This window comes from Pholcus phalangioides, unplaced genomic scaffold (genome assembly GCF_987345545.1).
Source record: "Pholcus phalangioides strain wild (caught in Gottingen) unplaced genomic scaffold, Ppha-v1.0 ptg000010l_1, whole genome shotgun sequence".
In the NCBI taxonomy this organism is placed as follows: domain Eukaryota; kingdom Metazoa; phylum Arthropoda; class Arachnida; order Araneae; family Pholcidae; genus Pholcus; species Pholcus phalangioides.
The window spans coordinates 41,989,951-42,012,152 of record NW_028301603.1 but is presented as its reverse complement, the minus strand read 5'-3'; the positions used below and the strand labels follow the sequence as shown (position 1 = coordinate 42,012,152).

At 39.7% G+C, this 22,202-nt stretch overlaps 1 protein-coding gene across 1 annotated transcript in view; it reads right to left on the bottom strand.

Annotated features, from left to right (window-relative positions):
- Window positions 1-11,187: 11,187 nt before the first annotated feature.
- LOC149081509 (uncharacterized) overlaps window positions 11,188-22,202 on the bottom strand; it is a 119,235-nt gene continuing 108,220 nt past the window's right edge. Inside the window, exons 45-52 of the mRNA XM_089238347.1 lie at window positions 21,966-22,096; window positions 19,568-19,617; window positions 18,367-18,533; window positions 16,210-16,389; window positions 12,881-12,998; window positions 12,701-12,736; window positions 11,666-11,723; window positions 11,188-11,556 (exon numbers count right to left, since the gene is read on the bottom strand). Of these exons, the coding sequence (XP_089094473.1) occupies window positions 11,464-11,556; window positions 11,666-11,723; window positions 12,701-12,736; window positions 12,881-12,998; window positions 16,210-16,389; window positions 18,367-18,533; window positions 19,568-19,617; window positions 21,966-22,096 (833 nt within the window). The 3' untranslated portion in view covers window positions 11,188-11,463. The remainder of the gene's footprint in view (window positions 11,557-11,665; window positions 11,724-12,700; window positions 12,737-12,880; window positions 12,999-16,209; window positions 16,390-18,366; window positions 18,534-19,567; window positions 19,618-21,965; window positions 22,097-22,202) is intronic.

Here is a 22,202-nt window from a genome sequence, read left to right as displayed (position 1 = left end):
TTTTGTGATTTATTTACAAAAATGATGTGAAATTTTCATTGAACTCCGAAGACTTGCTAGGATTTGGAGCGGAGGTGCTTTTGAACTTTTTCCAAACAAGTCTGATTCCTATCCTTTGTTACTGTATTAATTTATATTCACCAGCTTATGAATTTTGATATTCGAGAAGTGGAAGATATTTTGAATAACATTGAATTTTGAAAATATAAAGGTATTTAGGTATTGCTTTTTTGGCAATAATGGTAGCCTATACAAAAAAGTTATTACCCTTTTAGACCTTGAATTCAATGATAACACACCTACAATCCTTGAAGTCAGGGCTGAACTCACTAAGTTAAAAAAAAAATCTACAGCGAGAAAAAGTTTACCACTTTCATGCTTTCTGGGATCCGAGTCAATTAGCTCGAGAAAAACGCCAGTGACACAATATTTCTTGCACTGTCTTTACAGCAGGGGGCCACTAACTCTTTTCCCATAATATTTAGTGCAAAGCAATGTAAAAACAATAGGTTGCTTGTATTCCCATCCAAGCCATCAGTCCTCTAGTGATTAAAGCACAAAACTTGGATGAAACCTGATAACGTGAGCGCATACAAACAAACTAAATTTTGAATAGCTCAATTTATTTGTGCAATATTTCCAATACTTCAAAGTGTAAAACCAAAGCATAGAAAGACTGGAACCGAAGAATTTAATTTGATGGTTCGTTGTTCGAACAACATTTCATTTTGTGTCAACGTCTCTTTTCCAGCAATTAAAAAAATCTGCCAAAAAATCTCCCCGTTGGTCTCTGCTCAGTAGCGTACGCAGGATTTTCTTAAGGAGAGGTGCTCATTTTTTTTCACCGCAAAAAAAAAACCCACTGATAGCTTGGGGAGGGCATATAGGTTCCTTGAGCACCCCCCCCCTCCCCACGCGTAGGCTTCTGCTTGGGGGTTTTGAACCCCATCTTGCGTACGTCAGCGGTTCTGCACTTTTTTTTTCAGTATGTTGCACATTAGTACAGCATACTCAGTATATATATAATGATGAAAACTAATTAAAAATATGAACATATAAAAAATTATGAAAATTTAGAATTGTAAGAGATACATTATTAAAATCTAATGTGAGAGTTAATTATAACCTCATTGGTGAAAATTTAGAATGAAAGAAAGAAATACGCAATTGAAAATTTATGACAAGTAATTATAAAATTGCATTTTTGAAAAAAATTTTGATAATCAGTAAAAGCCTTCAATTGTCCATCAGTGCCGAGAGGGGGGTCCATCCCCTCAAAACCTAAGAAAATGACAGAGATATATGTTATAACATGGTATAATCGTTTGCTCTCTATTACTCTGTCCCCTCCCCTCAAAAATAAATTTCTGGACAGGGCCGCAACTATAGAGGCTTAGTTAGCCGATGCAAGCACGCATTTTGGTGCCTCGTCCTTCTAATATTGAAGGTGGGGTTAATAGATTATATTTGCGCCCCCTCTGGTCCGGGACACCAAATCTGTTTGCTGCCCTGGTCCTCGGGTCCATTTGATCTAGTGGCTCTCTTATTGTTAAAACACTATACTGATAAGAATCATGACTAAACTTTTTTCGCTTATAAGCTTGGAAGTGAAAAAAGTTTAGTCCATGTGATTACACGGACCAACCGGAATCTTGCCATTGACCCTTCATTTCAACATTACTGTAATGCAAGGATAATCAATCTTTAGGAGAGCGCGGGCCACTTCCTCGTTGATTTGAAAATGTGTCACGGGCCACTTGAGTGATCTGGAGCTGAGCCACGAGTAATATGTGGAACTGCACCGCAGGCCGCTTACGTGCTCTGGCACTGTGCCGCACATCACTTAAGTGATCTGTAATTATGTCGTGGGTCACTTGACTGATTTGTTAATGTGTCGCGGGCCACTTGAGCGATGTGAACTGTTCCAAAGGCCCCTTAAGTGATCTAATATGTGCCGCGGATCACTAAAATGATCTGGAAATGTGTCGGGTTCGCTCAAGTGTTCTAGACCAGTGGTTCTCAACCGGGGGCCATATGGCCTCCTTGTGGTACTGGGATACTTCAAGGGGGCCACGGAAGAAAATGGAGAAAGGGGCCATGACAGGTGGTTTGGAGAGCTGAGAAGAAAAATTAAGGTGTGAAGAAATAAAGATTTTATATTAGTGACTAACACTTATAGTGAGAGAGAGAATCCAACAAAACCACCCATAAAACCAGGGCCTTCTTTAGGGCATGGACCCACCCAGGCCTCACCGCCTACATTTTGCAACAAGTTCCCTAGGATGGGGTTTTTCTCAAGTCCCCGGCTAAATTTTTCTGACCCCTTCCCTATATGAAATTTATTGTATGAAAAAAAAAATGATGAAAACCATATTAGGTCCCGGGCTGTAGCTCTGTCAGTCCCACTCTTGTGAGGGGCCTCATGCCCATAAGTGACCCCACCTTATGATATTTTGTATAGTACAATTAATTTTGAAAATAAATAGAGGAAATACGTAGGCTGTTTATTTCCAGCTAAATTATGGGACTACCATAGCATTACTTTGCCTAAAGAGGGGGGGGGGGGCATGATATTGAGGTGGTCCTGATAGAACTCGGACTAGCGGGAGATCAATAAATTCTAGGCTAGTGGTCCGGAGGCCAATTTTCTTTGCAAAATTTTCGTTCAGTATAAATTCCCTGAAAAAAATCATTTCAATACGTATAAAGTGTCTTGCTTCTAGATGAGAGGTGAAAACTCTCTACAGTAAGACAGGGGAGCCACGAGAAAAATATATGGTTCAAAGGGGGCCACGGGCAAAAAAAGGTTAAGAAACACTGTTCTAGACCATGCCGCAGGTAAGTGATCTGTGTATATGTCGAGGGTCACTTGAGTGATTGATGTTAAACTGTTCCAAGAGCCATTCAAGTTCTCTGTAAATGTGCCACGGACCGTTTAAGTGTGCTCTGGAACTGTGCGGCGGTCACTCAAGTGATCTGAAAATGTTTACAAAATTAAGTTTGAGGTCGCAGGCACATCAGATAAGTCCGAGGACCACAGTTGGCCACGGTTCGAGCATGTATGAAACAACAGCACAGTAGTATTGAATGCAACCAATATCTCAAAACGAGAAATTTCATGGATAGAGGATAGAGAATTCATCTAAAGGTGAAAAAAGATTATATATTTCATTTCATTAATACTGGAATCATTTCTTTCATGAATTATTGAATTTTCCTTCATTATTTTTAATTTTCTTTCATTAATTCGTGAATTATTTCATTTATTAATTATTTCTTTCATTACTTCTGGAATAATTGCTTTCATCAATTCTGGATTTCTTTCTTTCATTAGTGCTGAAATTATTTCTTTCATTAGTGCTGGAATTATTTCTTTCATTGATTCTGAAACTATATCTCATTAATTCTGGAATTGTTTCTATCATTAATTTTGGTATTATCACTTTTTCATTAATTTTATTATATCTTTCATTAATTTTATTATATCTTTCATTAATGCTGAAATTATCTCATTAATTTTGGAATTATCGCTTTTATCTCTTACATTAATTCTAGAATATTTTCTTTCATTAATGCTGAAATTATCTTTCATTTTATTTTGGAATTATCTCATCGATGCTGAAATTATTTTTTCATTTATTGTTTTAAACTCGTATTTATGCCGTAGGAAAATAACGGGGGATCGTGTTTGTTTTCAGCGAGTCACGTGACTCGGTTTTTCCTCTCTACGACGATTTCAACATTTGGCGACAGGGGCCCCACAGCAGCCCTCGTTATAGTTCGCCGTGGGTAAGACGCCTTCATATACGTGTATTAAGGAGTTCTAGCCGTGGGTAGAACTCCTTAATACACCTCCTTAATAAAATATGAAGGCGTCTTAGCCGTGGGCGACAGACGGTGACCGCTGACGTCATACTTTTTCCAGGCTTGATTTATATACTGTTGGTGCTGCCATCTAATCTCGAAATTTTACTAGCGGCTAAAAATCCGACATTCTCTGGTGAACTTGGCCAATCACGGAGAAGCGGGAGTGAGTTACTCTCGAACCGGTCTTTACTTCGTGTAAAATACTTCGGAAACTGTCGTGACTTCGGAAACTGTTCGGAACTTACAATGCGCAAGCGCGTTCTCCGTAATTTTGTAATATTCTGCGCTCTTTTCTCATTTTTCTCTGGCTCTCATCTTTATTTTTTTCCATCAATATTTTCTACATAGTTCTTTTTTTTTTCATCAATTTCCTGTTGGTTTGGGTTCATGTATTTGAAGTTAATTGATTTTTCTTTTATAATTATTTTTCCTACATTGTGTATAATTCTGTTCTTATTTTTCCTGCATATTAAGTACATTTTCTTGTAATTATATTTTCTACAGTAAGTATACTTTCCTGCAAAGAAGGATAAATCTGAAAATCCTCTCCTTGAGAAAATTCTACGTACACCTATGCTTTCCTGTAATTAACTATATGTTTAATTTCTGTCAACCCCTTTTAAATATGAATCAATAGAATTAAAGAAATCTTTGGGGTGAAATAGAATAGAATTTACAATGTCTAAGTCTCTTCGCGCATGCCGTTTCCATGATTTATTCAATGTGGGAATAAAAAAGGAACCAAAAACAAAATAAAGCTGTCTAAATTCATTAACATTTTCGAGCACTTTCAAAGTGGTTGACTGCAATTTCTGCTTGTATCACTGAACTTTTGTGACAAGCTTATGACTTTTGAATTTAGAAAACTAATCTTTTCCACAACCCTTAAGGTTTTTCTTGACTTGGTACACACTGTGGATACAACACATCCTCAGACCAATATTTTGGGATTAGCTCATGATTAGTGGTAAGTTATTAAAAGTTGTTTTAGCCCCACTGTTTGGGATGGTCAGCTCAAGTTGGATTTTCAATTTTAAGGTGCAAATCTAAGCCAAACTCCCATTTAACCCTTTGAGTGGTTTTTGAAATTTTCCTGATCAGCATTATAATTGCCACATTTGAAATTGCAAAACCTTGCCATTACATGTGTGGCTTTCTATGAAGAGAACCCTTTTTGTATTATTTATATATTGAGCATATATTTCTCTTTTTTATCTCGCTTCTTCTTCTTATCTAACCTAGAACAATAGCTAACTCTGCCCACTGACAGTTGATTGGTTGGAGGGGAATGGAAAACATTTTAGTGTAAAAACAGTTTCACTGCATTTTTATAGAAGACAAAATATTTCAGGTGACAGAAATAAAGCAGATCAGGTTTGACAAGATATCTCAGGATTGCCCCTGAAAGGGTAAAAAAAATCTCTTTGGGCAGAGCAACACGGTCTATGATATTAAAAATTTAATTCATGATCATGTTTATTTTTAATATTGTAGAATCGTGTTTCCAATGTCTTATTGATGGCCTTATCCTCTTGGCTATTAGAATAATTGTTTATTCTACAGTTTATATCTGTTTATCTACTGTATATATATGTTTAGCTTCAATGTTATAGAATGTCTGATCTCATATTGATTTTGATGGTCTGATCCTCTCTGCTATATCAGGAAATTGCTTATTCTATAATGTATAAAAATTCAAAACACCACGTACATCTGCACAGTATTACAGAATACTATGAAAAATAGCATTTTCAATCTACGGAAATACAAGCAGCAATTAAAAAAAAAAATTTTTAATTTCAAATTATATGAAATCATGTTTATTTCTAATTGCCTTTGGGACTATGACATAGTGTGTGCAACTTTGTTTATTTATGTTAAACGTCATTCAATAACATATGACTTGATAAAAAATTTTATGTTCAAAAATTTTTTCCCTCTCACTGTGCATAATTTGTACATTTCTATTATTCTCAAAACCGTTCAAATATTACGTAAGCACCAATAGGGAAAAATAGGGTTTTATATTTGCTTTTAATAGCAAGGAAGGAAGGGATTGGAATGAAGATTATCTAAGCATTTGGATGAGAACATATTGGCATGGCTTTCTTCAAATCGGGTTTGAAGAAAATTGAATATATCAGTTTATCAAGGATACAGTACCTTGGCTAACAATTTTTTTTTTCATAGTTTTGGCTAACGGATGTGATTAATGAACATTTTCTTTGATACAAATGCAAGCAATGACATAAATCAGCTGCATCATGAGATGAATTTAAGCTAATCATTGTCAGAATGTCACTTGAGCATTGATTTACTCACATCCCCTTTTCTGTAATCTGTTCTCCAAATGTACCAAAACACAAATGGATGGGGGACACCTACACACTCGACTGTATTAACACTGGCTTAAGCAGAATAAAGCTGGTGTTTGTGTGCATAGTTTAAAATAAAAAGATCTGTATCTTATAATCCTATAAATTCTCATTTATAGCTCTCAAAGCTATTCATTTTAGCGTTTGGTCAGTTTTTCTCGTCTTTATAACATTCCTTGGTATTTTAAAAAACAAACTTGGTATTTTAAATTTTGAGCCATACCTGGAATAAATCAAACAATATTCCATAGACATTTATGGGAAATTGTGTTTCAACAAACAAAAGTGATTCTGGAGCGAATTTCTTCATACAGTACTGTATCCTCATTCAGAGCTGCAACTAGATACTTTGCCACCCAGGGCAAGCTGGAATTTTGGCGCCCCTTGCATGTAGAGGAAGCAGTTAAAGAGTGAATTTGGCGCCCCTTCTGGTTTAGCACCCAGGGCACCAGACCCGCCTGTCTTCCCCCCAGTTGCAGCCCTGTCCTCATTTCCAACCAAATCTAATACAGTATCTCATACTACTAAAGACATAATTATCAAAAATTTCCTGTTAATTGAGCATTAATCGCACTGATATAGATTTTAAATAGAATCATTTTTCATCCCTTTAATCAAAGCATTGATATGTGATTTGGAAAATGATGCATCAGTACTTGGACCAGATTTTGACCACATTTGACATTTTAATGAAATGAAACTCACAGGGCACTTAGATATGCTACGCATATTAGTAAACAGCTCAGCAAACCATGCATTGAAGATTATTGTTTAGATCAGTGGTTCTCAACCTGGGGCCTTATGGCCCCCTTGCGGTCCTGGGATATTCTAGGGGGGCCACGGGAGAAAATCAAAAGAATGGTGATACATGACAGGTGGTGCAGGAAGTCATAGAGAGCTGTGAAGAGAAAAGCTTTAAAAGTGAAACATAGTTGAAAAATATTACTACTTTCAGAATCCATCAGATTCGTCCATAGAAGGGGGCGTCTTAACCCTTGGGTCTATGTGGGCATGACCCGGATCGTCATGTCTATAATGGAGGGAGGGGGACTGCACTATATGGGATCTGCTACTATGATTTTCATATGTAAGATGTTACTTAAAGCTAAGTATGGAGGGCTGCCAGAACAACGGTTGATGTGTTAGTAGGGTCGATTTATCGTGCATGTTCGTTGAATCGTCCTGTATTTCACACAGACCGTATTTTACAATATAATTTGACTCCTGGGGGAGATGATAATCCCCCATTTGAATCCGTGCCTTGCCAGGATTCCAGAGATTGATCTGATTTATTAAAATTTCATTCATAATAAAAAATAGAGAGTATCTCACTCTTGGATGAGGGAAGAGGGGGCCCTGGATAGGACAGGGGGCCACGAGAAAAAAGTGTGATCCATGGGGGGGGGGCCATGAGCTGAAAAAGGTTAAGAAACACTGGTTTAGATGAAAGGGGTTTTGAAACCAACTTGATCGATGCTCTTCTGAGCATTCAAAATGTACGTGCACTATTAAGGAATCAAAAAGTTATTTTTTTAGTTTGGCTGGCAAAAGATGTTAGTAAAATATTATAAAGCACAATGGCAATTGATGGTTGTTTTGTTGATTGGTAGAGGTGCTCACCTCAGCAGTGCAATGTCCTGAAATCCCGATCTATTCTACTAGGTTGCTTCAGATCAACAACAGAAGGGCCCGGGGGGGGGGGGGGGACTTACACAGGACCTACCTTTAAGGGGGGGGGTACAGGGTAAAATATTTCCTCTCATCACAAGCCTTCAAAAAACATTATAAATTTACAGAAATTAATGAAAACAGTACAGATATTTTTATACGATATTTGATTAAAATTATTTAAATTTAAATTTTTAAATTCAATTTTTATCTTTTGGAGGTCACTTGGGGTCACGCATTATACAATATATCATTATATCCCCCACCCGCGTATCTCTCGAGAATGGGGAGGGCAGCCGAAGCCCCCTTTGTTAATAACGGTACTAATCTAGATGGTTTTGGTCCAGTTTACTTGATTTTGCTGACAAGTGGGGTTGGGGAGGGGTAAAATCCCATAAAATTTTGCTTAAGTAATACTTGAATGGTCTATAGTTACGGCCCAACCACTTCCTTCTGGAACTATTTAAACTTTTCTCCGGCTCGGAAGGTTTCAATCTGTTGTTTACATTTCTCTTACAGTGTTTACGCCGCTAAATTTACGGTTCGAGAGTAACTCATTCCCGCTCCTCTGTGATTGGTCGAGTTCACCAGGGAATGTCGGATTTTTAGCCGCTAGTGAAATTTCAGGCAACTCATGCGATGATAAAAAAAGAGAGAGTTGTTTGTTATTTTTTAGCATAAAATTTTTTTATGAGACGAAAATTCCGGTAACAAAATTCGTACAGTTGCAATAATCGATTTTTTATTTATGTAGAAAAAATAATTATTTCTTTCCACAAAAACATTCGGACAATATGGATGATCGAACAAATAAGTGAAAATATGGATTATGTGGTCTTCAGATAGGGTTACCAGATTCAAAACTGAAAAAGGAGGACGCCTGTTGCGAACTTTAGGCAGTGCCGTCTTAACGCATGCCTCTCCCACCTCGGTCTGTGCCCGAAGGTCCACAAGGGAAGAGGTGTCTCAGAAAAACGAGACGTAGTTGAATTTTTCGAGAGTTTTTCAGGTAGGGCCTCCAAAAAGTCCTTGACTCGAGGTCCCCATGATGCTATTACGACGATCCTGCCTGTCATCCCCACCCTCGTGGGGGTCATGGAATTCCAGTACTTGATTCCTTTACTTGTATTAATTTACATTAATTAAACAAAAACAGCAATAAAAAATTCGGAAAATGATCAGTTATCGAATTGCAACGTGTATTTCATAGAGATGATGAAGCGCTTTTAAAAGTATGACAAACATTTATGTCTCTTCAATATGGTTCGAGCCACGATGAAGTGTGACCTTCTTGCAGGAGGAGTGGCTACGTATCTCTGCGACTGTTGTGCATGACTTGTATTTGTCCATCCCACGATGGATACAAGCTGTAATTAATGCAAAAGGAGGGCCAACAGCCTATTAATAAAGATTTTGTCTCATTTCACAGGTGTCCATATTATTTTGTCCACAACCCCTGTAATTGTGCAAGTAGTCCTTATTTATCACGTATTATCATTTTTCTCCTTTCAATAGTGTAAATAGCCATTATCTTATGTAAAAATGAAAATTAACGCATTTATATCTATAAATATCGCAAAATTGGCCACAAACTTCGCGAGTTTGGTGACAACTCCAATGGTTTGGCGACATCATAGCGCAAAAGAAAAATATGTAGAAGGAAAAGGTAATAATGTGTGTGTGTGTGTGATATCTCCCGAGAGTGGCAGAGAATTTTCTCGACTTTTGTTTGTATAAAAGCTCTACCAAAGCGAAATAGAGTAGTTAGATGAGAAGACAAACTCCTGTGTACGGTTGAGAAGCCGCATGTCAGGGGCTCTCAGTTTAGCGCGTGTATTGTCAAATCGCTGTTTGTGAATACGTGTAAATAGCTGTTCTGAATAAATCTTTGGTGTCCTGCATTTTGGTAGTTGGTTCGACCCTTACTCATTTCAAGGACTTGTGTCATCATCCGAAACAATACTGTGAAACTTCCATAAACATACTACATAAGTTGCCTTAAAAGTATCAATAAATGTAATTCAAGGCGATGTTTAACCTTTTTTTACCCGTGGCCCCCTTTTGGATCATATTTTTTTCTCGTGGCTCCCCTGTCTTACCCAGGTTCTTCGATTTTCATTCAGAAGCGAGATCCTTTCTACGTATTGAATTGAATTTTTTCGGTAAATTTATAATGAGAACAGAAACTTTGTAAATAAGATCTGTCTCCAGAACATTGGGCTAAAATTTATTGAACACCCTCTAGTCCGAGTTCTATTCAGGGCAGTCTCACCATCATGGGCTCCTAGGCAAAGTGATGTTCTAGTAGTCCCATACTTAGCTGGAAATAACGCCCTACAAACAATATTTACCATTTATCTTCGAAATTTATTGTACTATACGAAATCTCATGAAGTGGGGGTCACTTATCGACTTGAGACCCCCCCCCCTCCCCAGGCCTGGCCTCTCACAGGAGTGAGACTAACAGACCTGCAGCTTGTGGGGGGGGGGCCCTGATATGATTCTCATTTATTTGCGTTTTTTCACAGTATAAATTTAATATAGAGGGACCAGCGAAAAATCTACCCAGGTGACCTCGAATGACCCGATACTTGGATCCCTGATCAGGTATGGATGGGTAAATACCTTAAGATGACACTGGTTTCACGGGTGGTTTTGTTGGATTCTATAAATAGTCACAGCTTCCCCCATATTTGACTTAAAACATACATGCTCATCTGATGTGACCCGCGACCTCAAACTTTGCAAAAATGAACGAAGCAGCACAGTTACAGATCATTTAAGTGTCCTGCGGCACATTTTACAAATTAATCAATCGACCCGGAGTACAATTCCATATGATTTAATTGACCAGCGGCACATTTCCAGACCACTTGAGTGACACGTTTCCAAACAAATGAAGTGTGGCCTGTACTCTTCGAAGGGTTGAACACCCTTGACTTGAAGCACATTTATTTCTTCACACCTAAATTTTTCCTCTTAGCTTTCTGAGGCTCTTCAACAAACTAACTTTCATGGCTTCCTCCTTTACCACTTCATTTTCTCCCGTGGCCCCCTGAAATGTTCCAGTACCACAAGGTTGAGAACCGCTGATTCAAGGTATCAATGAAGGAAGGCATTTCTTGGAGTTCTTTGAAATACTTTCATTGATACCCTCCTTATATTAACGCATTTAATGCTAAAAATGAAGGATTTTCTTTCCAAATTTTTAGTTGGTGGCAAGTTCTAGATTCCGTATTTTGTTTTGAACACGGACAAGAGGTAATAAAAATATATGTACAGCAATTAGAAGTATTTATTGTATAAAAAAATAACTATATAATGAGACACTTAAATATATACAAACTCATATTATATTGATAAGAAAATAAAAACGAGAAATTATCGATCGGTGATGACACTAATTATCACAATGAAGCATTTTCCACTTCCACAATTCTTAAATGAAATAGTTAATGTGAACAATATAACGTGGGTATCATGTCACATTTTCGGTCCGACACCAAATATATTTGGTGTATATATTGGCGACATAAATGTTCATGATGACGAATCAATCTTGTTTTGGAAATGGGCCAACATATCCCGGGTTGTAGATTCCTCTATCGTGGTTTGTGCTCCGTAAACTTGGTGGCTGGCTGATTGTCTATGGGAGAAAATAATAAATTTGTATGAAATAAATTGGCCAATAAGATGGGATTGGCGAGCCGCGAAAAAAAACACCCTCATAATTATATAATTGAGTAATGGCCTACCAGTTCGGTAGAATCTGTGTTGTCTTCGAGATAATCGTTTTCTCGATTCCTGCTCGACCTGCAAAGATTGCAATATTAGTACTTAAGACCCATTACACGGGAATGTAAAAATGCGAATCCTCACTTCTAATTTTGATTACAGATGTCAACACTTAACACATGACAGAGACTCTCAGGCCTACGCCTAAACTGTCAAGGATACCACATAAACACTTTCAGGTACCTGCAACTGCTTTCGAGAAGTTCTTCTGAAGAATATTGACGTGGAGCATGCTCAATGTAGTTGTAGTATTTAGGCCATTGGCCCTGAAGATGTGGGGTGCGAGTTGCTCGCAACTAGATGCTTGGTCACCCGGAGCAAGCGCGCATTTTGACTCCCCCTTGTAATGTTGAAGGAGAGGTTTCAGAATGAACTTTGCGCCCCTCGGATCCAGCAACCGAGGTACGAGACCCGCCTGCTCCCTCCTAGTTGCGGCCCTGCTTGCTCGTCTACCACCATGAAGTCAGGTCTGTGTGTTCGATCACATGTAGGGGGGGGGGGGTTGAAAAGTTCTTTCCCTATCTGACCTCTGAGTTGACCACCGGTGGATGGCGCCTCAATGTTCTCTCCGCTTAAGACGAGAACGGAAGTACGATGACTTTGTCTTGAGAGAAAGATTTCCGACACAACTCGGCGATCGGCAGAAAATTACTGTATGGCGTTATGACCGGATTTGGTGAGTGGTGGAAAGGGTCCTAAAAGTGTGGCCATATTCAGGTGGTTTCATAGACATTCCAACTACGTGTATTTTAACGTACCTGCTATATATTTTCATTCTAATTTCTGCTATGGAACAGCAAAGATTGAGGGTTCCTCAGGTAGGTGCTAATAGAAAAATACTGTTCCAGAATAGGAAACGGATATTTTAATCACACCGTTGACCAGTTTATTTAGCTTCTTTTGCTGAATCGTCCAATAAGCAATTGATCACGAATTATCGTATGTGCACTCGTCCAAACAGAAAATAAAAAGTTAATTAAAAGTCGTGTGCGTACCTTTTGAAGATATTCCTCCATGACGATAGCGAAATTCTGTTTAATGATAATACAGAAGTAAAATTAATGCTTCAAAACAATGTTCAAACAGTGTTCAAAACAAACCATAATCAAATATCGAATAATACAAATCGTAAAATAATATGTATTGATTTCAAGTTGATATCAGAGATTTCCTACCTTTTAGATTTCATAATAGCAGCAACGACAGCGATGGCCATGATCACGCTTAGAACGACTGCGAGAACGATCACCACGGTCCTCGCGTGACTGACGTCATTCCCCCTTCTCGGTGATGCTGAGATTCGGAACAAGATAATATCATAAATTATGAGGGAAAATAAGGTATAGAACGAAATATATCTCAGATGATGCTGATTGCTAACATCTATATTCTTTCCGGTTGTGGCACTCGCAACGCAAGTGGTAAACAGCGCTATCACTGGACTCATAAAGCACAGATTTTGCCACTTCGTAAAACCGATGAAATCCAACGATTTTCGAAAAACGTGAGATAAACCCAAATGATGTGGATGCAAACTAGATCCTTCCTTTTTAATGAAGAAGGGTTTCTTCAGATTTCCAGCAGGGGAAGAAAATAGCTAAGAAAGTAAAGCATACCAAACAGAAAAGTTTTCCAATGGAAAACGAACTTTACAAAATATCCAGGCTTGCCAATGGTGATGCAGACGGGAATGCTCTGGAAGCTCAAAGACGGCACCGGATGTGTTTTCCAGATGAGACGTTTGCCACATCTGAAAAGCTCTGAGTGTTTGAATATGTGTCCGTGTGAAACAGGTTCCCTTGTATCTCATGTCTACCCTTAATCGTACTTTCAATGACCTTATTGTCTGACCTATGCATCCGTTGAAGCATTCAACAGAGAGAAGAAAATAAATGCCCATTGTTTCCCCCACTGGTATGATTTTCGCAATGAAATTTTTGCATTGTATGAGAGAAACGTGGAAAGCGAAATCAGAAAGTGTAGTTTAATTTTAAGCGAAAAGCATGGATGAAATTGTATAGCCAAAAATTCTTTGAAATATGATGTACACTCACGAACAGAAGCCTTTTGTCGTTTAACTTTTTATGAACCCCTTCGCTTACAAACGGTTGTCAAGAAATTCAGATGATCTCCATTTCATGAATTAGTGATGAATATGGTAAACTTATCCTAATCAAACAGCACGTTAGAATGGCGTGTGGCAAGTTACTCTGGCGCAGCTTGACCTAATTGGTCCTTGCTAAAAAAAAATCCAAAATCCAATCCAATACACGTTAGAAAAAGGAAAAGAAGGAGAAGGAAAAAAAGTAGGAGAAAAAAGGAAAGAAAAAAACAAATGAAAGGAAATCAGTATAATAAATAAGAGAGTAGGTACGAAATAGATTTCTCTTTTTACCTTCACCATACATGTTCTATTTTGCTCTTATATGTCCTTTCAGTGATTAACAACAAATCTTCGCGATGATGAGAGAGGAAAGGAAACAGAGAACTGGTTTGAATTTATTACAATGACGTTTGGACGCCATATTACGTCTCCTTGACCATAAACTGGTTAAAGTGTTGTTGGTGAGTGTTGAATATCGCATTTCATTGCTGAAGTGAAAGTCATACATTCAATTTCCTCTGAATCTAGGCTCATCCAAAAAGTATAACCGCCATCATATTTAGACGGCTATGAGAGGAGGAAGTTTTATTAAAACATAAGTGAAATATTTAGGTGACGATGGGAAATCCTTACTAACGATTCCTTCGCCCGTAGAATCGATTTATCGTACCGAAATATTTTACAATACGTGACAGATTCATAAACCAATCAGAGAAGGAAACATCATCATCAACTAAGTACTCGTGTTGCCCCTTTTTCAATCTGTTGTTGGCGTAAACCCACCGTAAGCTGGCATTATGGTCCCCCTTGCATTCACAAGACGATTTATAATTAATTTTTTTATCTTTCCAGAATGGAACCCACCGTGTTTTCGAAACAATCGTAAGGATCTAGTTCCTAACATATGACGTGGTTTTATTTCATTATTTGTCGAAAATCGTTGGATTTCATTGGCTTTCTTCATCTTGTGGCAAAGATTGCTGTTTTTTGTGTACTTATTGTCACTTCTATCTACCGCTACCGTTGCAAAAGAGATGTCTCCTAACCAGATCATGGGCCACCGCTCTGTCTCAATGAAGAGTTATAAGCAGGTGGTCGAAGAAGACCACGGCCATACTGGAAGCTGTGCGTGCATGTGTTTTGAAGTTAAACATGAAGTTGGTTTCTGTGTAATGCTTGTTATAGTGCTGCCTATCTATATTTTGAACTCTAGGTGAAAAATGCATGTCATGTTTCACTAAACTTGGACGAGGTGTACATGCATTTCATATACTACGTATAATGATGCGGACGAGAATGTTCTGGAAGCTGAAATACTGCACCGGAACTGTTGAGACGCTCCGATGAGACGCTTGCCATATCTTAAAACCTTTGAGTGACTGAGTAGGTGTCTGTGAAACAAGTTCAGCATGCAGGACACTGGGGGCGCCAGTAGTGCGAGGACGCCACAGGAAGCTTAGAGCAGTCTTTGCATTTTCAGGGCACCCCCGTCCTCAGCACCATACGTAGGACTGCATACCCACCTTTCCATCTATTCTGAAAGACACGATAGAAATAACGACAAGCGACAAAACCAAAGTTGCGCTTTATGTGGTCAGTAACAGCGTATAGGATATCTGGCTTTCTCAACCGGGGACGAGGCTGACATGTACTTCATGTATGGTGATGCGAATGGGAAAGGTTTAGAACAGGGGTTTTCAACCTTTCTCGAGTGGTGGGCGCTGTCTATGCTCATTATGAAACGAAGAGCTCTTACGGCACAACTTTGACATACTCAAGCCGGTAATTTGTATAATTGTATGCACTTTGTACAGGATGTTTAATTGAGGTGCTGATCAAGTGCTTGCGAGCATAAAATTGGACGCGAGCATCGAGAATTCTTTTTATTTCGAGGAGCACTATGGTGCTCGCGAGCAATAGCTTGAAGATGACTGCTTTAGAAGCTCAAGGATTGCACCGGGAGCATTTTTCGACGAGACGCATGTCAAATGTGAAAATTTTAAGCGATTGACATGTGTGTCTGTGGGACAAGTTTCTTTTGTCAGCAGCCACATGCAGGACACAGGGCGTGCCAAAAGTGTGAAGACGCCACAAAAAAGCCTGATACAGCCTTTGGGCTTACAGAGCGTTCTCGTTCCTAGCAACATACCTGGAAAACATGTCTACTTTTCTATCCCTTCTGAAATCCACGATAGAAATTGACGATGAAAATGGAAAAAACGGGAGCTATATTTGTTCAACGATAACGCCATCTAGCGGTTCACCACTTTCGTTCCGACGTATGACAAAAAATTTCTTGCTTAGGTGCGTTCTAAAATCAACCTGTTCATATTCGATACTTTTTCGGATTCACCAAAATACGTAAAAAAATCGCAAATAAACGTGAACGATAATACAGACCTTGACATTTTTGTATCACGGTTCTGTCATCCTTCAGCGGTTTCAGCTCCGCGTAAGACGTGAAGCCGTTGATGCAGGAGCATTTGAAATTACCTCCTTCGATATGGGAACAGGTGGTGTTTTCGCCGCAGATCTCTTCGACAATCGTGTCCATGCATGGATCAGATTTCACGAACGGAGCTTAATTTAAAACGAAACAAACCACATACAAGATATAAGTTGGTCATATTAGATTCATACTTTTTATAATGGAAATCATCTACAAATTAGTGTTTGTTGAACGTAAAAAATGCAGGATGGGCCCAAAACTGTACCGCTAAAATGACACGGATGAGTACACGGCATGAAAAAAAATTTCCGCAATGAAACCTTTGAGTAGCAACCCACTTATTCGTGGGATACGTCAATAACAACACTGCAGAAATCGCCAAAATATGGCAACCTTGCTCATATCATGGAAAGCGAAAGAGCAATGTCTTTCTTCCAGTCATAGGATATTATGAAGCCAGATCCACACTCGCAGCGTTACGAGTTTCAACCTACGTAAAATCTGCTTTGAGGTGTAATTAGCACAACGTGGGCGGTTTTACTTGTCGATTTTGCGGAGTCACATCGCAAAACAAGTTTTTGCTGTTGAACTCTGCGCAGTTCTGCGGATGTGCTTAATTTTGTGTGAGCGGGCGAAATACCACCCACCCCCTACACTCTCAGGGTTACGGCAGGAATTTTTTTTTTTGGCACCAGGGGCTTAAAAATACTATATATATAAAAACGAATGTATGTCTGTCTGTTTGTCCTTTATGCATTACTACACCATTCATCCGATCGCCATAAAACTTTGGGAAGTTGTTGAGTACACTCCCGCGAAGGTTTCTGCCATATATAATTTTTATTTTTTTCCTTTCTTCATTTCTTTGAATTTCCTTTCTTCTGAGATCGCAGCAACGCGCGACGGGTAAGCTAGTATGCGATAAAAATGGAAGCCATTTGTGACCCTAGGTTCAATTAGAAAAATGGTTAGTCTTGACGTGTACCATCATAAATCTCAATTCAGCGGTATTGTACTGCAACAATACATCACCTCATCATAGACCTAGAGCAAGGGTATTCAACCTTTAGGAGAGCGTGGGCCACTCAACTGATTTGAAAGTGTGTCACGGGTAACAACGTGATTAAATGATTTAGAACAGCGCTGAATGTTTCTTGATTGATATGAAAAATTTGCCGCTGGCCACTTGAGTGATTTGGAATTATACCGAGGGCCACTTTGATGATCGGGGAATGTGCCGCGGTCCGGTTGAGTGATCTGGTACTGTGCCGTGGGTCACCAAAGTGATCTGTGAATGAACCGCTGGCTGTCACCAAAGTGATCTGTGAATGAACCGCTGGCTGTCACCAAAGTGATCTCTCACTCAATGTAAATATTCTGCGGATCCCACAAAAGATCTGGAAATATATGCTACTAAACCACACATGTACCTCGTCCATACTTCTCTACGGAACCTCTCTCGAATTGGTACATGCGGGAATGTGCGTGTACGTGCAGTGAAACCCGACATAAAGTTTGTTTCTGTGTAATGCTTGTTATGTGTAGTGCTGCCATCTGCCACCAGTTTTTCTAACTATGAGTAAAGTCTAATGATTGAATAATTAATCGTTGTGGGCCTGTTGCCTTCTGTGGCGACACTTTTTAATGGGGAGATCGGCTCGCATTTGCGCCTCGGAGTTGGGAATGGAAATATGTGCTGCGGTACAATTAAGCGATGAGATTTTTCAGTGAAAAGATTAACAGTCATTTAAGTGATCCGAAACAGCACCAGCAGTCATTTAAGTGCTTTGAAACTATGTCGCAAGTCACTCAAATGATTTATCTGTAAATATACCGCAGGCCGCACGAGGGATCTGGGAATGTGCCACGGGCTACTTAAGTAATGCGGATCTGCAATGTAGTTCACTTAAGTGATGTGCAACGCGGAACACTTAGTTGACGTTTTAAAAATTATGTTTGAAAGTTTGATTCCTGTTCAGATGACGTCGAGGGCCACAGCATGTGACAGTATTGATGGTGGCATGTGTGTGTCCTAAAGTAAAATCTATCTCTAGGAGGTGCTGGACAATCTCCTCGTACATATGAACAAAAAGAAAGTGCACACAAACCTGCAAAAACATCATTCCGCAGCACGAGTTGAGGAGGTACAATGCATCTTGACGGGTCATTCTTGTCAGGTATGCAGACTCCCGGCGATGTTATTAGGTTGACCCGCTCGCCTGGATTTTGCTTGAACTGCATCTCAAATGTACATTCAATCGCATTGACGGTTGAACTTCATACGCACGCAAGAAATAGAAACAAAAACTCATCAGAAAAAGAACCTTCAAGTTCAAAATCTTCAGTTTAAATTAAAAGAAATTGTTTGAAAAAGAAAGGGGTATTTTCTTTGGGTATTTTGGTTTTTTTAAACTCCCGGTCAAAAAATAATAACAATGAACCAAGAAAGGGAATAGTCGAATCGCTATGAAAATTTTCAAGCAGTCATATTGCATGTTGTTATTATGTACAAATGAGTAGTCATTATACAAATGATTTGTGCTGATAAAGATCAATGCGAATATTCCCGCTACCAGAGGACGTGAAAATGTTTCTTCGGTTGCTCTTCAGAACGACCTCAAAGACCGCTTTCGCGCATTGCATCTCTGTTTTCACTTGATAAACTATTGTTGATTACTGAAAATATCTCTAAGACGCATTAAAAGACCTCTTACGCAACTGGGAATCTTTGAATCGTATCGTTGGACTGAGCCAAACAGGGTGGACAAATCGACGTTTTGCTCTCTGACCAAGCAATACCTTCTAAAGCAGAAGGTGCTTGCTCTAGAAGGTGTTGGACCAAGCTGTGTGAAGACACGCACGCGTCAAACAGGCTCTGGTCATTTTAGGTCGCTCGTAGAGAGGATCGCTCATCTGCAGGCAAGCCCTTTCTTCCTTCTCTCGGCTTGTTTGTTCGGTCTTGGCATCGTCATCGTGAGGTTCTTCTTTCACCATGGTCCACATCCTTCGGGGTATCCAGTTTATATCCCCTATGGGGACAGAGCGAGACTGGTGTGTAGGCCTTTTTTCACCACCTCTGATTACTAGTGCCAAATACCTATAGTAATCCCTCGTTATATCGGACATGTCGGGAGACACAGAAAATTCGCTGTATAATCGATGCGTCGGTTTTATCTGGGGGGGGGGGGGGAAGGGGGTTCTAATGTTAAATACATTTTCAACAACGATGCTAATAAAGAGGCGCAATATACCCAAATATACGCTGTAACGAAGGGACAATTGTATAAGAAACAAATAAGAGGTCCTCACTTGCAATGGATGACATCGATACGTGTGATATCATTGTAGATATGCTGGACCTGAAAAATAGAATTATCGTGAGGAAAAAATATTTTATCTTTTTAGAAAATATTACCTTACATACACTGTTACCAAAATGAATGTGACCGTCAATTTCATACAAGGTTTGGTTTTGTAATAGAGCAGCACTGCTGTAGAAATGATACATCAATATTATTTATCTACTTTACGATACTGACGTAATATTGCGTCTAAACGCCACTCTGATAAATTCAAATAAGTTCTTGTGTTTTCATTTCTTTCCCTTCACTATCGTGGATCGTTATAGTGACCCTATCACCTGATGTTGCTTTTCCTTCCCCTCCTATCTATATTAAGTGTATGATTTTTTTTTTGCCCCACATATAATGTATAGTACCAGCGCAAGAGGCTGCAGAGGACCAATTTAATATATCTGTAGTATTTTTTTTTTTTTGATGATGTGGCACATGTCTTTTGGCAAACTGCGGCTTTGACTGTCGCGCCCGCATGTGGCTCCTCGGGTGGGGGGGGGGGGTTGCAGGGAGGGCGGGAATGGGTGTCGGCGGTCGGGTGGCTTCGTGCGTGGTCGGGAGTGGCCCTTGTTGCGAGGCGTCCGTGTTTTTCTTGGTGGGGGTGGTGTCCCCGTCCTGTGGAGGGTTCTCTCTCGTGTCCGCGGTGGAGGTTCGTGGGGATGGTCGGGGGGTCTCCCTTCGCGGGGCGTGTTGGAACGTTGTTGGCCGCGTCGGCGGGGCTGAGGGGGGATTGCGCCCGCGGTGCTGTCCTGGCTTGTCGAGCGGTGGTGTGCCCTGGGATTGGGGGTGTGGTTGTGCTGCTTGGGGGTTGGCGGGATGTTGGTCCCGGCCGACTTACCGGTTTGAGTTTTTTTCCGGCACGCCCACGATCTCACGATCAATGAGATTATATCGCAAAAGCGACAGAGCCTGGGCGTACTCGGTTCTATACTATACTACTTGTACTATAATGTATAGTTCTACTACACGCATGTAAGAGCGAACAAGAACACTTAGGGAGGGTGAAAAAATAGGCTCTCTCTTAAAAAACTCTGTTAGCTACCTTAGTTAATGTACTTTTCCTTTTTATGTAAATTTTTTTTCTTTTCCCTTCCTTTTTCTAACGTGCAGTTAGGTAAAGACGAGGTTACTGGATTTATCAGAGATTCGCCAAATAGAGATGATCCAAATTTGTTGCGAAAAGCTTGTACGTGAAGTGAGAATGAAAGTAGCACTGAGAACAGTGAGAAAGATCACGAGGCATCTGCGCATCGGAGTCCAAGAACGATACCTTCTTCTTTTCTTTTTTTTTATCGTTGTGCGACGTAACTTTCACGAGTTATGCGAAATTCACGCCCGAGTGCCGATTATGTCAAAACCCTGATGCACCTGCGTGAAAGCTCATCATCACACGATTGCATAACATTCCGTCTCACGACGTTACCCTTCGTGACGACGTAAAATGACAAGCTTGTAGCAACTGATGTTACTTTGCACTTGAAAGAGCCCCTCGTGAACTCCTGGTCAGTACTTGGCTGGGGTCTTGCATGAACAAGTCAATGCCCGACCTTTTTTTTCCGTGTGTAAATCAAATTGAGTTGATAATTTTTTAGGCCACTGAACTTTTTAAAATGGTTTTTTCTTGTGAATAATAAAGAGTATGGCTCTATATAAGACTTTGACATACGGTCTACTAAATAATATAATTTCGCGGAGCCCTAAAGAGTGGTTGCTGTTTGTCGCACGGGATCCTGTCAGCCAGTCAGTCAAAAGCGGATACAATGAATAGGTGGGTGATCGCTTCCGTTTCCAGTAAAAAAAAAATTCATTACTGACATCATAAGCGGATACAGGCTAGTCAAACGCGGGGGGCGAATTATTGGTGGTTTGTGAACGGAATGGAGCGAATATCCGACTCTACCCTCCAGTCTATGCCAAGGGGGGGGGGGGGTTGATCGTCCCCTTCACTCCACCTATGATTCACATGGACAGGAGGTGGGCAATCAACCCCCGCCCCACGTTCGAGGAGCTTATATCCTCCTTTACAGCCAGCCATCTAGTACCTCCTGGAGAACAGGATTAATTAATGGGGGCACTGGCTCAGTACCCATAAAGACCAATGCGGAAATTAAACTCTGCTCAGCCCAGCACTTACTGTATGCAACACTTCTGACACTAGAGACAGATTTCCTTGGGATGAAGGGCTGCTATAGGTTCCAAACAGATTTGTGAGATCTACAATATTTAGGGGTTTAGGGTTTCCGATTGTCATTAAACGTCTTTTATAAATACCATGCCCAAGTTCAAATTCTAATTATGTCCTGGGGCCTAATTAGCCTTATGTACTGTTGATGTGAGTCAATTCCTTTACTTACTGATTCGTGTACATGTCTTCTGATCCTCTCCAGATCAACTAGTGATGCTTCTTCTCCGAACAGCGTGTAATATGCATCAGAAGAATAATATTTCTTATCCAGTGGTAAAGACCCCATGAACGAAAATTCAGCTAAAACAAATAAATACCAGTTATTATCGACGAACATAATTCAAAATCTTCCAATAAAAAATGACTTAAGTAAACTTGAATATGAAAGCTACTCTATATATAAAAT